The 15,465-nt window shown below is 42.2% G+C and overlaps 1 protein-coding gene across 1 annotated transcript in view; it reads left to right on the top strand.

Annotated features, from left to right (window-relative positions):
- ntmt2 (N-terminal Xaa-Pro-Lys N-methyltransferase) overlaps window positions 1-10,423 on the top strand; it is a 23,191-nt gene extending 12,768 nt beyond the window's left edge. The window contains exons 3-4 of the mRNA XM_053322706.1: window positions 6,687-6,939; window positions 10,167-10,423. Of these exons, the coding sequence (XP_053178681.1) occupies window positions 6,687-6,939; window positions 10,167-10,423 (510 nt within the window). The remainder of the gene's footprint in view (window positions 1-6,686; window positions 6,940-10,166) is intronic.
- Window positions 10,424-15,465: the final 5,042 nt, after the last annotated feature.

Raw genomic sequence — 15,465 nt, 5'->3', positions numbered from 1 at the left:
ACCTACATCTTCATACTTACACGGCTCATGTCAGTCAGTGTGGATTACAGACGCTTGTTTTTAGATGCTTGACAGTGTCCCAGTGCTAATTCAGGGGAGTGGGTTTGGCCCAGAGACCGAGTTATTTAAAGGATGGTTTAATAATAACCGGCTATGATCAGATGGTTTAAAGAAACTACTGATGCTGCTAATGTAAACACAGCCAGTCCAGATTTATCTCAGCACGTATTTGTATTTGTGGCTCGACGCTCGCTGCTGCTGCTCTGACCCAATATTCTGAATATGTACAGTAAAAGTTTAATATCTACTGTGTGGCAGCGGCTGCACTTTAGTATAGAGTTACAATTATGATAATAATGTCTTTATTTATATAGCACGCTATAAAACACAGAGTCAACAAAGTGTGTCACGGGATAAAAAGTAAGAAAACACATAAAGAGTCAAATAAAACTCATTATTCAGGATTCTTTAAGCCAATAGAAATGTCAGAAAATAGTAAAAGTGTCCAGAATAAAATCCCCAAAGCCCAAAATAACAGTTCAAAACCCAAATATATTCCAATGAATGTGATATGCAGTAAATTCTCACTTCTTAAACAGCTGGAACCACATTATGCTTGAAATCTTCTAAAAGATGAATTAATATATTGACTAAATAGTTGTAGTTTACAGACATTTATTTTTTTACAGCTCAGATCTCAGATTACAACGTTTATTTCTCTCATTTATTGTCATGTTTTCACAATCGTACTAAAAACTTGGGTGTTTTTCTCTCTGCTTAAATATCCAAAAGAACATTTAAGGCTTTAAAACACAAAGCTGCTGTTTGTCCGTACAGAAAAACTATTTTAATATAACTTAAATGTCAATATTTCATCTGCTTCCATAAGTTAGTCATCTTTTCAAAATAAAATTGTCAATATTTCATCTTCTATCATAAGTTGGTGTCATCTTTTCAAAATAAAACTCAGTATTTCATCTTCTAGCATAAGTTGGTGTCATCTTTTCAAAATAAAAATCAGTATTTCATCTTCTAGCATAAGTTGGTGTCATGTTTTCAAAATAAAACTGTCAATATGTCATCTAGCATAACTGGTGTCATCTTTTCAAAATAAAACTGTCAATATTTCATCTAGCATAAGTTGGTATCAACTTTTCAAAATAAAACTCAGTATTTCATCTTCTAGCATAAGTTGGTGTCATCTTTTCAAAATAAAACTCAATATTTCATCTTATAGCATACCTGGTGTGATCTTTTCAAAATAAAACTGTCAATATTTCATCTTCTAGCATAAGTTAGTATCATCTTTTCAAAATAAAACTGTCAATATTTCATCTTATAGCATACCTGGTGTGATCTTTTCAAAATAAAACTCTCAGTATTTAATCTTCTAGCATAAATTGATATCAACTTTTCAAAATAAAACTGTCAGTATTTCATCTTCTAGCATAAGTTGGTGTCATCTTTTCAAAATAAAACAGTCAATATTTCATCTTCTAGCATAACTGGGTGTCATCTTTTCAAAATAAAACTGTCAATATTTCATCTTATAGCATACCTGGTGTGATCTTTTCAAAATAAAACTCTCAGTATTTCATCTTATAGTATACCTGGTATCAACTTTTCAAAATAAAACTGTCAGTATTTAATCTTCTAGCATAAGTTGGTACCATTTTTTCAAAATAAAACTGTCAATATGTCATCTTATAGCATACCTGGTGTGATCTTTTCAAAATAAAACTGTCAGTATTTAATCTTCTAGCATAAATTGATATCAACTTTTCAAAATAAAACTGTCAATATTTCATCTTCTAGCATAAGTTGGTATCAACTTTTCAAAATAAAACTGTTAGTATTTAATCTTCTTTCATAAGTTGGTGTCATCTTTTCAAAATAAAACCGTCAGTATTTAATCTTCTAGCATGAGTTGGTATCAACTTTTCAAAATAAAACTGTCAATATTTCATCTTATAGTATACCTGGTATCAACTTTTCAAAATAAAACTGTCAGTATTTAATCTTCTAGCATAAGTTGGTACCATTTTTTCAAAATAAAACTGTCAATATTTCATCTTCTAGCATAACTGGGTGTCATCTTTTCAAAATAAAACTGTCAATATTTCATCTTATAGCATACCTGGTGTGATCTTTTCAAAATAAAACTCTGTATTTAATCTTCTAGCATAAATTGATATCAACTTTTCAAAATAAGACTGTCAGTATTTCATCTTCTAGCATAAGTTGGTGTCATCTTTTCAAAATAAAACTCAACATTTCATCTTCTAGCATAAGTTGGTGTCATCTTTTCAAAATAAAACTGTTAGTATTTAATCTTCTACCATAAATTGGTATCAACTTTTCAAAATAAAACTGTCAATATTTCATCTTCTAGCATGAGTTGGTGTCATCTTTTCAAAATAAAACTGTCAATATTTCATCTAGCATAAGTTGGTATCAACTTTTCAAAATAAAACTCAGTATTTAATCTTCTAGCATAACTGGGTGTCATCTTTTCAAAATAAAACTGTCAATATTTAATCTTCTAGCATAACTGGGTGTCATCTTTTCAAAATAAAACTGACAGTATTTAATCTTCTAGCATAAATTGATATCAACTTTTCAAAGTAAAACTGTCAGTATTTCATCTTCTAGCATAACTGGTGTCATCTTTTCAAAATAAAAGAGTTACTATGGTTTTTAAAGGCCTGAGGTGAACATGAAACCTGGCTGTCTGTTCCTCCTAAATGTGTGGGAGGGGTCGAGGGTCGGAGGTCAAAGGTCAAGGTCGGTTAAATTCTTTCAAACCAAACTAGGAAACTATTTCTACACAGCTGAGTTTGAGCTCGCCGACACTGCTGAGTTGAAACAGGACAATGTCCTCCCTTCCTTCCTCCTTTCCTCCCTTCCTCCTTCCCTCCCTCCCTCCTTCTTCCATACTTCTTTCCTCACTTCCTCATTCCTTCCTTCCTTCCTCCCTCCCTCCTTTGCTTCCTTTGCTTCCTTCCTCCCTTCCTTTTTTCCTCCTCACTTCCTTCCTTCCTCATTCCTTCCTTCCTTTCATCTGTCCTTCCTACCTTTCATCTGTCCTTCCTTCCTTTCCTTCCTTCTTTCCATATTTCCTTCCTTCTTTCTTTGCTCCCTCCTCCTTCCATACTTTTTTCCTCACTTCCTTCCTTCCTCTTTTCTTCTGGCCTTACTCCCTTCCTTCCTCATTCCTTCCTTCCTCCTTTCCTCCCTGCCTCCTTCCTTCTTTCCTCCTTCTTCCTTCCTTCCTTCTTTCTTTGCTCCCTCCTTCTTCCATACTTCTTTCCTCACTTCCTTCCTTCCTTCCTCCTTACTCCCTTCCTTCCTTCCTTACTCTTTTCCTCCCTGCTTACTCCTTTCCTTCTTTCCGTCCTTCCTTAGTTACTACCCAAAACACTCTTCACTTTAAATATCTCACTTAAAAGCTAAAAAATAAACTAAAATAAATCTTCTACAGTCGTGTGCTCTGCTACACTTAATCACCCCCCGCCCCTCAACCCCTCCCACAAAAACCCTCCTCCTGCTAAAACCTGACATCTCCATTAAAAGTAAGACGAAAAAAAGACGACATCCAGATTAAACTGAGCTCCTTCCTTCCATCTGTCCTTCCTTCCTTCCATCTGTCCTTCCTTCCTTCTTTCTGTCCTTCCTTCCATCCATCTGTCCTTCCTTCCGTCCATCTGTCCTTCCTTCCTGCTTTCCTTCTTTCTGTCCTGCCTTCCTTCCTTCCATCTGTCCTTCCTTCCTTCCTTCTGTCCTTCCATCTGTCCTTCCTTTCTTCCTTCCCTCCATCTGTCTTTCCTTCCTTCTGTCCTTCCTTCCATCCTTCCTTCTTTCTGTCCTTCCTTCCTTCCATCCATCTGTCCTTCCTTCCTTCCATCTGTCCTTCCTTCCTCCCATCTGTCCTTCCTTCCTCCCTTTTTTCCTTCCATCTGTCATTCCATCCTTCCATCTGTCCATCCTTCCTTCCTTCCTTCCTCCTTTTAGCATTAACTGCTAAAAAATAAACTAAAATAAATCTTCTACAGTCGTGTGCTCTGCTACACTTAATCACCCCCCGCCCCCCAACCCCTCCCACAAAAACCCTCCTCCTGCTAAAACCTGACATCTCCATTAAAAGTAAGACGAAAAAAAGACTACATCCAGATTAAACTGAGCTCCTTCCTTCCATCTGTCCTTCCTTCCTTCTTTCTGTCCTTCCTTCCTTCCTTCCATCTGTCCTTCCTTCCTTCTTTCTGTCCTTCCTTCCTTCCATCTGTCCTTCCTTCCATCTGTCCTTCCTTCCTGCTTTCCTTCTTTCTGTCCTGCCTTCCTTCCTTCCATCTGTCCTTCCTTCCTTCCTTCTGTCCTTCCTTCCTTCCATCTGTCCTTCCTCCCATCTGTCCTTCCTCCCTTCTGTCCTTTCTTCCTACTGTCCTTCCTTTCTTCCTTCCCTCCATCTGTCTTTCCTTCCTTCTGTCCTTCCTTCCATCCTTCCTTCTTTCTGTCCTTCCTCCCTTCTTTCTTTCCTTCCTTCATTTCTTCCTTCTTTCTTTCTTTCCTTCCTTCCTCCCTCCCTTCCATCTGTCTTTCCATACTTTTGTCCTTCCTTCCTTCATTCCTTCCTTCCTTCCATCTGTCCTTCCTTCCATCTGTCCATCTTTCCTTCCTTCCTTCCTCCTTTTAGCATTAACTGCTAAAAAAATAACCTAAAATAAATCTTCTACAGTCGTGTGCTCTGCTACACTTAATCACCCCCCGCCCCCCAACCCCTCCCACAAAAACCCTCCTCCTGCTAAAACCTGACATCTCCATTAAAAGTAAGACGAAAAAAAGACTACATCCAGATTAAACTGAGCTCCTTCCTTCCATCTGTCCTTCCTTCCTTCTTTCTGTCCTTCCTTCCTTCCATCTGTCCTTCCTTCCTTCTTTCTGTCCTTCCTTCCTTCTATCTGTCCTTCCTTCCTTCTATCTGTCCTTCCTTCCTGCTTTCTGTCCTTCCTCCCTTCTTTCTTTCCTTCCTTCATTCCTTCCTTCATTCCTTCCTTCTTTCTTTCTTTCCTTCCTTCCTCCCTCCCTTCCATCTGTCTTTCCATACTTTTGTCCTTCCTTCCTTCATTCCATCTGTCCTTCCTTCCATCTGTCCTTCCTTCCTTCCTTCTTTCTTTCCTTCCTTCCTCCCTCCCTTCCTTCCATCTGTCCTTCCTCCCTTTTTCCTTCATTCCTTCCTTCCTTCCTAAGTAGTTACTGCCTAAAACTCACTTAAAAGCTAAAAAATAAACTAAAATAAATCTTCTACAGTCGTGTGCTCTGCTACACTTAATCACCCTCCGCCCCCCAACCCCTCCCACAAAAACCCTCCTCCTGCTAAAACCTGACATCTCCATTAAAAGTAAGCGCTGCAGAAAAAAAAAAAAAAAAAAAAAGATTTAGACTACATCCAGATTAAACTGAGCTACACACTCTCAGAGCAATATGGCAGTAATTCAGTGAAACCAGGAAGCCTCCAGTAACAAGCGAGGGTCTCCCCGGGGCCCCATCCTTCATACAATCACACACTGGGGGCCCCTGGTGTGGGAGGGGTTGAAGTGAGGTCAGAATACCAAATGAAAAGGAAGAAAAACCAGCATGATTCAAGTGAGGTGACTCCTTGTTTCCCCTCCGTGGTAAAGTTCACGGTTCGGTTGCCCCCCCCCCCCAACCCCCCCTAACCCCCCCTAACCCCCAACCCCCCCCCCCCCCCCCCCGAGGAACTGAGGGCCGCTTGTTTGTGCCGTCGGTGCTTTTGAGGAGCCGAATCTCAACATCTGGCAACACAGAAAATAAAGTATAGATATGATAATAACATGCAGCAAGGAACCTGACATTTAAATGCACTTTTCTTTCTGACATGTTTTTTAACCCTCCTGTCGTCCTCTCAGGTCACATTCACCCCCCCCCCCCCCCCCCCCGCCTCTTTTGACTGTTCCTTCTTTCCTTCCTTCTTCCCTCTTTCTTTAATTTTTCCTTCGTTCTTCCCCCTCCTTCTTTCTTTCTTTGCTCTCTCCTCCTTCTATATATATATATATTCTTCTTTCCTCATTTCCTTCTTCCTCCTCTACTCCCTTCCTTCCTCTTATCCTCCCTCCTTACTCCCTTCCTTCCTTCCTTCCTCATTCCTTACTTCCTTCCTATTTTCCTCCCTCCTCACTCCTTCCCTTCCTTCCTTCCTCCCCTCCTTCCTTCTTTCTTTGCTCCCTCCTCCTTCCATACTTCTTTCCCCACTTCCTTCCTTCCTCATTCTTTCCTTCCTCCCTCCCTCCTTTCCTTACTTCCCTTCCTTCCTTCTGTCCTTCCTTCTTTCTTTGCTCCCTCCTCCTTCCATACTTCTTTCCTCCCTTCCTCCTCTACTTACATCCTTCCTCTTTTCCTCCCTCCTTACTCCCTTCCTTTCTCCTTTCCTTCCTCCTCTACTTCCTTCCTTTTTTCCTCCATCCCTCCTTTCCTTCCTTCCTTCCTCATTCCTTCCTTCTTTCTTTACTCCCTCCTCCTTCCATACTTCCTTCCTTCCTTCCATCCTTAAACTCACCTCTATAATTATCTTCCATTTACAGTATTTAACTTCATCCTGCAGACTCAACCTTTAAGAGATGTTTAGTTTTTTTATTTACGCAACATGTGGTCGTGTTTCTGTTCCTCTTCAGGGTCCGGGTAAGGCCGGCACACAGTGCGCTCTGGACTGCGGCTGCGGGATCGGCCGCGTGAGCAAAGGCGTCCTGCTGCCCGTGTTTGAGAAGATGGAGATGGCCGACATGATGGAGCACTTCCTGCTCCACGCGCACGAGGAATACCTGGGCGACGACGCTGACCGCATCGAGACGTACTACTGCTACAACCTGCAGGAGCTAACGCCGCCGCAGAACAAGTATGATGTCATCTGGATGCAATGGGTGGCCTGTAAGTACGAGAGGTGTCTAAGGGTCTGTTCTAAACCTCATCCTATCTTACTACTCGTACTAACTCTGACGTCATGTGAAGTATGTAGTGTGTTTAACTCATAGACTGTATATAAGAAATGGACGTAACATCCGTGACGTCACCCATTGGTTTGTGGACTGCTGCTCGGAAGCCAATAGTATCGAATCTAGGCAGCGCCATCTTGAAAATCTCAGGTGCATGCTGGGAAAAAAAGAACACGGATTCTACTTATATGGGCATGAGGCGGAGCCATGGACGGAAATATGGGCGGGACCAACGGCGGAGTGGGGAGGCTGCGATTGGTTGCAAGGGCTGGATCTCGAGGATATTGGTCAATCAACCTGTCAATCACAACGTAGCCACGTAGCCTGCTTTATCGTCAAATATAAAATCAGGGAGGCTAACATTTCACAAATGAACATCAGACTGCATTGAAGAAGGCTGTAAACTAGTGATTGAGACCATAAACACATTTTGAAAACGTTTACTGAGGTTAGAAATCAAGTGAGAAGTTGGTGAATTCTCCATTGACTTGTATAGAGACGGTCGCCCCCTGGTGGCCTTTTGATAGAATGCAGCTCTAAGTTACTTCCGCATTGGCTTCTTTTCAGAGGACAGGAACTCCCCGCCTGGTTTAACTGCGTAGTGATTTAGAGTATGTGAGAAGTTCCTGGATGGTTTACTAGATTCTCCAGAAATGCAGAGTATGCATCAAGAGCTGACTACTCACACTCACATTACCCAAGATGCAACGCTACTACTCACACTCACATTACCCAAGATGCAACGCTACTACTCACACTCACATTACCCAAGATGCAACGCTACTACTCACACTCACATTACCCAAGATGCAACGCTACTACTCACACTCACATCACCCAAGAGGCAACGCAACTTCTGACAAAAACCCAAAATACAAACGTTGGTGGTTTCAAGTTAGCTTCAGCGAGGGTATGTTCGCTTCCTGTTTTCAAAATAAAAGCACCAATTCTATCGTTATGGTTTTCTTAATAATAAAAGGTAATGGGTGTTTTATTTTGTGAAAATGACAGGAAGTGCGTTACTCGCTACGGCTAACTTGAGTGGCTCCGAATTCCCCCCTTCCTTCCTTCCCTCCTTCTTTTCTCCTCCCTCCTTCCTTCTTTCTGTCCTCCCTCCCGCCTACCTTCCTTCCTCCCTCCTTTCCTTCCCTCCTCCCTCCCTTTCTTCCTTGACTTGAGGACAACAGGAGGGTTAACTACCTTTAATACACACATCCACTCCTCCATTCACTCTTTGAACTTTATTTTATCTGCATTATTTACACTGCTGCAATATATAAATGTTAAATTTTAGCCCCATTAGATCCACAGAAGCTACATTTCAACCCTGCTGTGTGCGTCTACATGGACAATAAAGTTATCTTGAATCCAAATACTTGTATTATTAGTTAGCTGGTAGCAGTTCTAATGGTTGTAGACTTGACTTTCTTAAATATGCAATGAGGTGATAAAACTACTTTCATCTCTTTTTAGAAAGATAGTAAAGTCTTCAAACACTCAGTGACAGGAAGTTCTTGCATGTGTTCTTGCACACATCCTGCAGATGTTACATGAAACTTAATCCACCAAACTGCCCTCAGCTTAACTTTTAGCAGACAAGTCAAAGTGATGTTAAAATGTCTTTCTTTTGGTCTGTGATGGAGCAGACTTTCTTCTTCTCCTTCTTAACTCTCTGACTGTTTGACTCAAAGCAGTCTGTTTTATCTCCATTCATTTACTCTCTGTTACTGCATTAGCCGTAACTGTTTTAGATGGGTAGTTTTAGTTCTGATGTTCCCAAATAGTCCCACAATGTGCTAATGTCACTGGCTCATTAAAATCCATAATGGCAGCATTTGAGAATTATGCATTTATAGGTTATAATATCATCTTATGCACCAGATTGATTGATAGATAGATAGATAGATAGGAAGATAGGAAGGTATGAAGGAAAGAAGGTATGAAGGAAAGAAGGTATGAAGGAAAGAAGGTATGAAGGAAAGAAGGTATGAAGGAAAGAAGGTATGAAGGAAAGAAGGTATGAAGGAAAGAAGATAGATAGATAGATAGATAGATAGATAGATAGATAGATATGAAGGAAGGTATGAAGGAAGGTAGATAGGAAAGTATGAAGGAAGGAAGGATAGAAGGAAGGAAGGAAGTTAGGTAGAAAGGGAAGAAGGGAGATAGATAGATAGATAGATCGATAGATAGATAGATGTCAGTATCTTATGATGTTATCGTAAAGTCTGATGGCTGCAGGTACAAAGACTTCCTGAACAGCTGTCTCACAGCTCAGTGAGACGAGCCTCAAGCTGCCAGCATTGATCTGCTGAGCTTTGTAGATGTTGTACAGAGAGTGTTTGGGGTTCTTCATAATGGCCTGAACCTTTGCACCTGTAGCCCAGACTCAGTGTCTCTATAAGCACCGAGTCTGCCTTCATCACAAGCGAAGAACAGGACAGTAGCCACCACTGACTGGTAAAACATATGCAGCATTTCATTGCATATGTAACTGTTGTTCAGGCTCCTTCAGTCTGCCTTGTGTTGTGTGAAGTATGGACCGACACTCTTCCACTTCTGACCGTTTATTGCCCGAATACTGAATACAGCATGAAAATCCACTGGTCAGTCATGTAGGCACAGCTCATGGGCTCAGTCCTCTCATACCTGCACTGTGCCGATGTCACAGCCAGAATATATGGACTGAGGAGAGGCCTGCCAACCAATGGGAATTCATAATACAGGTACAAACTAAAATGTGATTGGAGGCAAGTGGAATCAACTAAAACTCTGTTACACATGCATCAAATAATCTCAGTCTGCAGAGGAAGAAGAGGAGCCGCTCTGCAGCCGTCCAGCTTGTTTACCCCTAGATACTCATAGCTTTCTACCACTTCAATGGACATGATCAGCTGATAGAAAAACCCTCTGCAAGATCCTCCAGGATGAGCTGGAGAAAGTGAGCAGGTAGAGGAACGTCTGGCTCACTTAGCTCAGATGGCAGATGCAGAATAACTGAACTAAAAAGCGTTGACCATCATTCTGCAGCAGGACAAACTGTAGTATAACCTGCTTCTATATCAAGTCAAGCAAAGTTCCCCACAGAGACTCTACACATTATGTCAGTTTGGATTTATATTTTACGTCCTTTTCCTTCCTTCTCTGTCTCTTTCTCTTCAGGCCACCTGACGGACAAGGACCTGATGGAGTTCCTGGTGCGCTGTAAGAGGAGCCTGCGTCCAAACGGCGTCATCATCATAAAGGACAATATGGCGCGGCAGGGCTGCAAGCTGGACGCCATCGACAGCAGCATCAGCCGCCACCTGGACATCATGAGGCACATCATCGCCAAGGCGGGCCTGGAGGTCCTGGCGGTGGAGAAGCAGGAAGGCTTCCCCGAGGTCATCATGCCTGTCTGGATGATTGCTATGAAATAGAAGTGACATTTTTACTGTAAAAAAGCAGAGTTTTTCTTTGCTCCATTTGGCAAATACTGTGAGGAAATTCCACCTTTAAGTCGAATTCACATGTTATTCCACTTGAGTTTAAGTCTAGATTTGTGATGGAGCCTCTGAAGACCTCGGCAACACAGCAGGAAACCTTCACGATGTCATCAAGAGATAAATCCTGAAACAACAGCGTGGACAGCCTGAAGGCACCAGGGGCGATTTTATGGAGACAGGAGCGTTTTTTCTGCTCAGCGCTGAAATGAAATAAAGCTTTTACCGGGACATTAAACTTCTACAGAGGCACTCTCCGCGTCCACAAACACAGACTGTAATTTATCGTCGGCCGACCACCTCCAGGTTTTGTATCATGATGACATCAAAGATTAGAGCCTGGGTTCTCTGAGGGAGAACCGTGAGGATCATTGGAATAACATGTGAATTCAGACTTACTGCTGGGTTCCTCCTTTAAATGAATGATTTGTTTTTGACTAAATCGAACATCGTTACAGCACAAGTGCAACAAATCAACAACAATTAACTATCATGTTAGATTAGTTTTGACTATAGAGCTTCATATTGTTCAGTTTTCTTAACCTGTGATCTGTATCTGGATACTTTATCAGGCATTTACACCAACGCTATGTCTCAAATCTCACTTAATATTTTGAAAGTATGGAAACATGCAGCGCTATGAGAACCTGGATGGTTTCACTCAGAACAGTCTAAACGTTGAGTGTGAAACTACGGACACGTCTCGCCCTCAATGGACGCCATCTTGGCTCCGTAGCAGAAGGGGAGGGATCACTTTTCAAACAGGAAGTTGTAACTACGGTTGTTTTTTCCACTAAATGCCACCATACTGTTGTCACATATAGATTTATTTGGTTAATTTAGCAGTCTGTGATGATTTGGTACCACGAACAATAATGCTAGTATCAGTATTTTGTTAATGATTTGAGACACAGTGCTGGTGTTAATAAGAGTTCTCGTTATGAATGAATCTAAATATAGAAGAAATTATGTAGGCAGAGCTGTCAACAAACATGGAGCATTCAAGGTGAAGGATAGACTCTCAAATCATCCATGGGCTACTTTTCTACTTTTACTATCTAGGGAAATGTTGCTTTTATTGTGAAAGGACAATCAGACACAGTGGAGAAGCCGGTTAGCATCTCAGCTAACAGTAGCACCATTTGAATCAGTCTCATCCACTGCAGATGTTTCCAGTTGAACACTTCTGATAAAAGCATAAATCTGAGCTCTGTGATGTTTATCGTACTACAGTTTGCGTGCGGCAAGCTGTAATTGATTCATTACTGCCCCCCTGTGGCTGGAGAGCAGAAGACATCCAATGCAGCTATAAGAGTCACAGTTGTCAATGTAGTTTTTGGAGGCGGCTCAGAGCTCAACACACAATCAGAAGAAGCATATAGCCCTGAAAAGAGGACATGACGTCACCAGCTCGTCCTTGCAAGAAAACAGTATTGATCTAAAATTAATGCCATCTAGTGGCCGTAGTAAGTAATGCAGTTAAGATGACGTCAATATAATCCAGTATATATATATATATATATATATATATATATATATATGTATATACACACATATATATATATATACATATATCCAGACACAGATCACATGTTAAGGTGGAAATGGAGCCTTAATACTTCATCATGTTCAGTCCTTGTAGTCCTTAGGTCGCTCAGGTGTAAATATTAACGTAGTTCTTATGTAAAGTATCTGTTTTATACTGTTGCTTGTAATATTGCAGGTTAATACATTATATGAGTACTTTTTATATTGATCTTCTCTTCTATGTATTTGTGTGTAGCCATGCTTAGTTAATTAGATTAATTATTATTTAAACTGCTTTGCTTGCTTGGATTTCCAGAACCGCATCAGTCCCCTTCGGTGTCTTGTGTTCTATGTGGATCCAGTTCTATGTGGATCCAGTTCTATGTGGATCCAGTTCTATGTGTGCTTTCATTAAACACAGCTGAAGTTCTCTGGCTGCTTCGTGTTTCAGCTGTTCAACCAAACTCTCCAAGAACAAAGTTTTATGATTTTTGAACGCTCTTTTCATACATAATATTCTTCATCCCACGCTCCAAACACAAAAGCTTAATAGGATTAGAGACGGGTAATCAACCGTTGGCTATTATAATCAAGCCTGGAACATAACTGCTGACCAATTTCCTCTAAATATTCCTACATTACAGCGAGTCCACACCCTTTGACAGTGACCAAGCTGCAATCTTCCACAAGGCAGACTCAAGACACACCAGATAATTGAGATCCTCTCAAATCGTTATGGTAATTCTCCTAAGTATTATTGCTATTATTATTCTTTTTTTTTCAGGCTAACTGTAGAAGCAGCACATTGTTTCGGACTAATGACTTTCAGCTGGGCCCCTGAGGTGGACGGAGGGGTGGGGGGGGGGGGTTGATTATTTCCTGGTTTTGACAGACAGTGCCTGCTTTCATATCTGCCCTGGCTTCATTTCAGGCCTGTCAGATGTTGTCTGCATAAAACACATCCAGGAGTCGCCTCAAATATTCAGCATTTGCGTGCGTAAGCGCTCGACGGGGGGAGTGGTGCGGGAGTCGTTCCTCCTCCTTCGAGCTTTTTCATGAAAGGACAGTTTGTCAATGAGCTGCCTGGCGCTGAAAAAAGTACAAAAATCATCAAAGTGTTGAAGGCGCGATGGCGTGAGATGATCTCCGCGGCATGTTTCTCGTGTCAGAATGACTCTTTTGAGATGTGAATAGACCAAACACATTTTCCACATCCCGTATGAATTAAAGATCAAAATGCCCCAAAGTTAAACTTGTAGGTATTTTTTTTCTCTCTCTCCTCCAGCAAATAGCAGCCAAATGTGCTGTCACCTTTTCAGGAGTGGTTAGCGTCGCTGACAGTCAAGGCTATCATTTCTAATACTCCTCAATGTCTTCTGGAGCCACTCGGCAGCAGTTTGAATATATTAGCCGGAGTAACACTAATTTGTCCAGTCACGTCAGCAGAGCAGAGCGTCGGGCCGGAGTCCAGACCGAGTAGATCTCTGACAGCTCGCAGAGACAGGAGGAAGACGAGGAGGAGGAGGAGAGGGGGGGGGGTAGTGACCGACGCTGTGTTCAAGTACGATCACCTTTATGTGTTAGCGGTGGAGCCAAATGGGAACGACGAGAAGACGAGAAGACGAAAAGACGAGAAGAAGAGGAAGGGAGGAAGAAGGAAGGGAGGAAAGGAAAGGAGGAAGGAAGGGAGGAAAGGAAAGGAAAGGAAAGAAGGAAGGAAAGGAGGGAGGAAGAGAGGAAGGGAGGAAAGGAAAGAAGGAAGGGAGGAAGGAAGGAAAGGAAGGGAGGAAGAAAGGACGGAGGAAAGGAAAGAAGGAAGGGAGGAAGGAAAGGAAGGACAGGAGGGAGGGAGGAAGGAAGGGAGGAAGAAGGAAGGACAGGAAGAAGGGAAGAAGGGAGGAAGAAGGAAGGAAAGGAGGAAGGAAGGGAGGAAGGAAGGAAAGGAAGGGAGGAAGAAAGGACGGAGGAAAGGAAAGAAGGAAGGAAGGTAGGAGGGAGGAAAGAAGGAAGGCAGGAAGTAAAGGAAGTAAGGGAGAAAGGAAGAGAGGAAGGTAGGGGGGAGGAAAGAAAGAGAAAGAGGGAGGAAGGAAGGACAGACGGAAGGAAGGGAGGGAGGAAAGGAGGAAGGGAGAAAGGAAAAGAAGAAGGAAGGAAAGGAAAGGAAGGAAGGAAAGAAGGAAGGGTGGGCCAATCAAAACCAAAACCTGCCAAAATCACATCCGGTTGGAGAAAGTCAACACCACAGTTACTATAATGAAACATGTATCGTAGATATCAGCCAAGAGTTTAGATTGTTAGCTAATGTTGTATTAACCCTCCTGTTGGCCTCCAGTCAAGGAAGGAAGGGAGGAAAGGAGGAAAGGTGGAAAGGAAAGGAGGAAGGGAGGAAGAAGGAAGGGAGGAAGGAAAAGAAGGAAAGGAAAGGAAAGGAGGGAGGAAGAGAGGAAGGGAGGAAAGGAAAGAAGGAAGGGAGGAAGGAAAGGAGGGAGGAAGGAAGGGAGGAAGGAAAAGAAGGAAGGGAGGAAGGAAAGGAAGGACAGGAAGAAGGGAAGAAGGGAGAAAGAAGGAAGGAAAGGAGGAAGGAAGGGAGGAAAGGAAAAGAAGGAAGGAAGAAAGGACGGAGGAAAGGAAAGAAGGAAAGGAGGAAGGAAAGGAGGAAGGAGGAAGGAAAGGAAGAAGGAAGGGAGGAAGGAAAGGAAGGGAGGGCGAAAAGATGGAGGAAAGGAAAGAAGGAAGGGAGGAAAGGAAAGAAGGAAGGGATAAAGGAAAAGAGGAAGGAAGGAAAGAAGGACAGAGGAGAGAAGGAAGGGAGGAAGGTAGGGGGGCGGAAAGAAAGAGAGAAATAGGGAGGAAGGAAGGACAGATGGAAGGAAGGAAGGCTTTCCTTCCTCCCTCCCTCCTTTTTCCTCCTTTTTACCTTCCTTCTGTCCTTCCTTCCTCCCTCCTTTCCTTTCTTCCTTCCTCCCTCCTTTCCTTCTTTCCTTCCTTCTTCCTCCCCTCCTTCCACTGAATCTGGCAACCCTGGATCTACGTTTCTGGAACGAGTTAAACTGAAAGTGTGGGATGGAGAGTAAAGATGCTAATTAATGTCAGAGACTCATTAAGACTGTTTATCTTCTGAGTTTGTGTAGATGCTTTGGTTTTGTTATGTTTGGACATTTCTCTAGTTGATGGATGATGGATGGATTATTTCCTCCCTCCCTCCCTCCTTCCCTCCTTCCCTCCCTCCTTCCTCCTTTCCTAGTTCATGGATGATGGATGATACAGCTGCCACAGTGAGAGAAAAGCTAAATAGGAACAAATAGAACCAGACAATGTAAAAATAATGGTGGAAAATAGATTTCTTCTCTTTCTATCGTCCAGAAACAAACAAGACGGTGTGGTGTGAACATGTGTTACTCCTTTCCTTCCTTCTCTCCTTACTTCCTTCCTTCCTCTTTTCCTCACTAATC

This window comes from Scomber japonicus, chromosome 7 (assembly GCF_027409825.1).
Source record: "Scomber japonicus isolate fScoJap1 chromosome 7, fScoJap1.pri, whole genome shotgun sequence".
Classification (NCBI taxonomy): Eukaryota; Metazoa; Chordata; class Actinopteri; order Scombriformes; family Scombridae; genus Scomber; species Scomber japonicus.
This window is presented reverse-complemented; position numbering and strand designations above follow the sequence as displayed.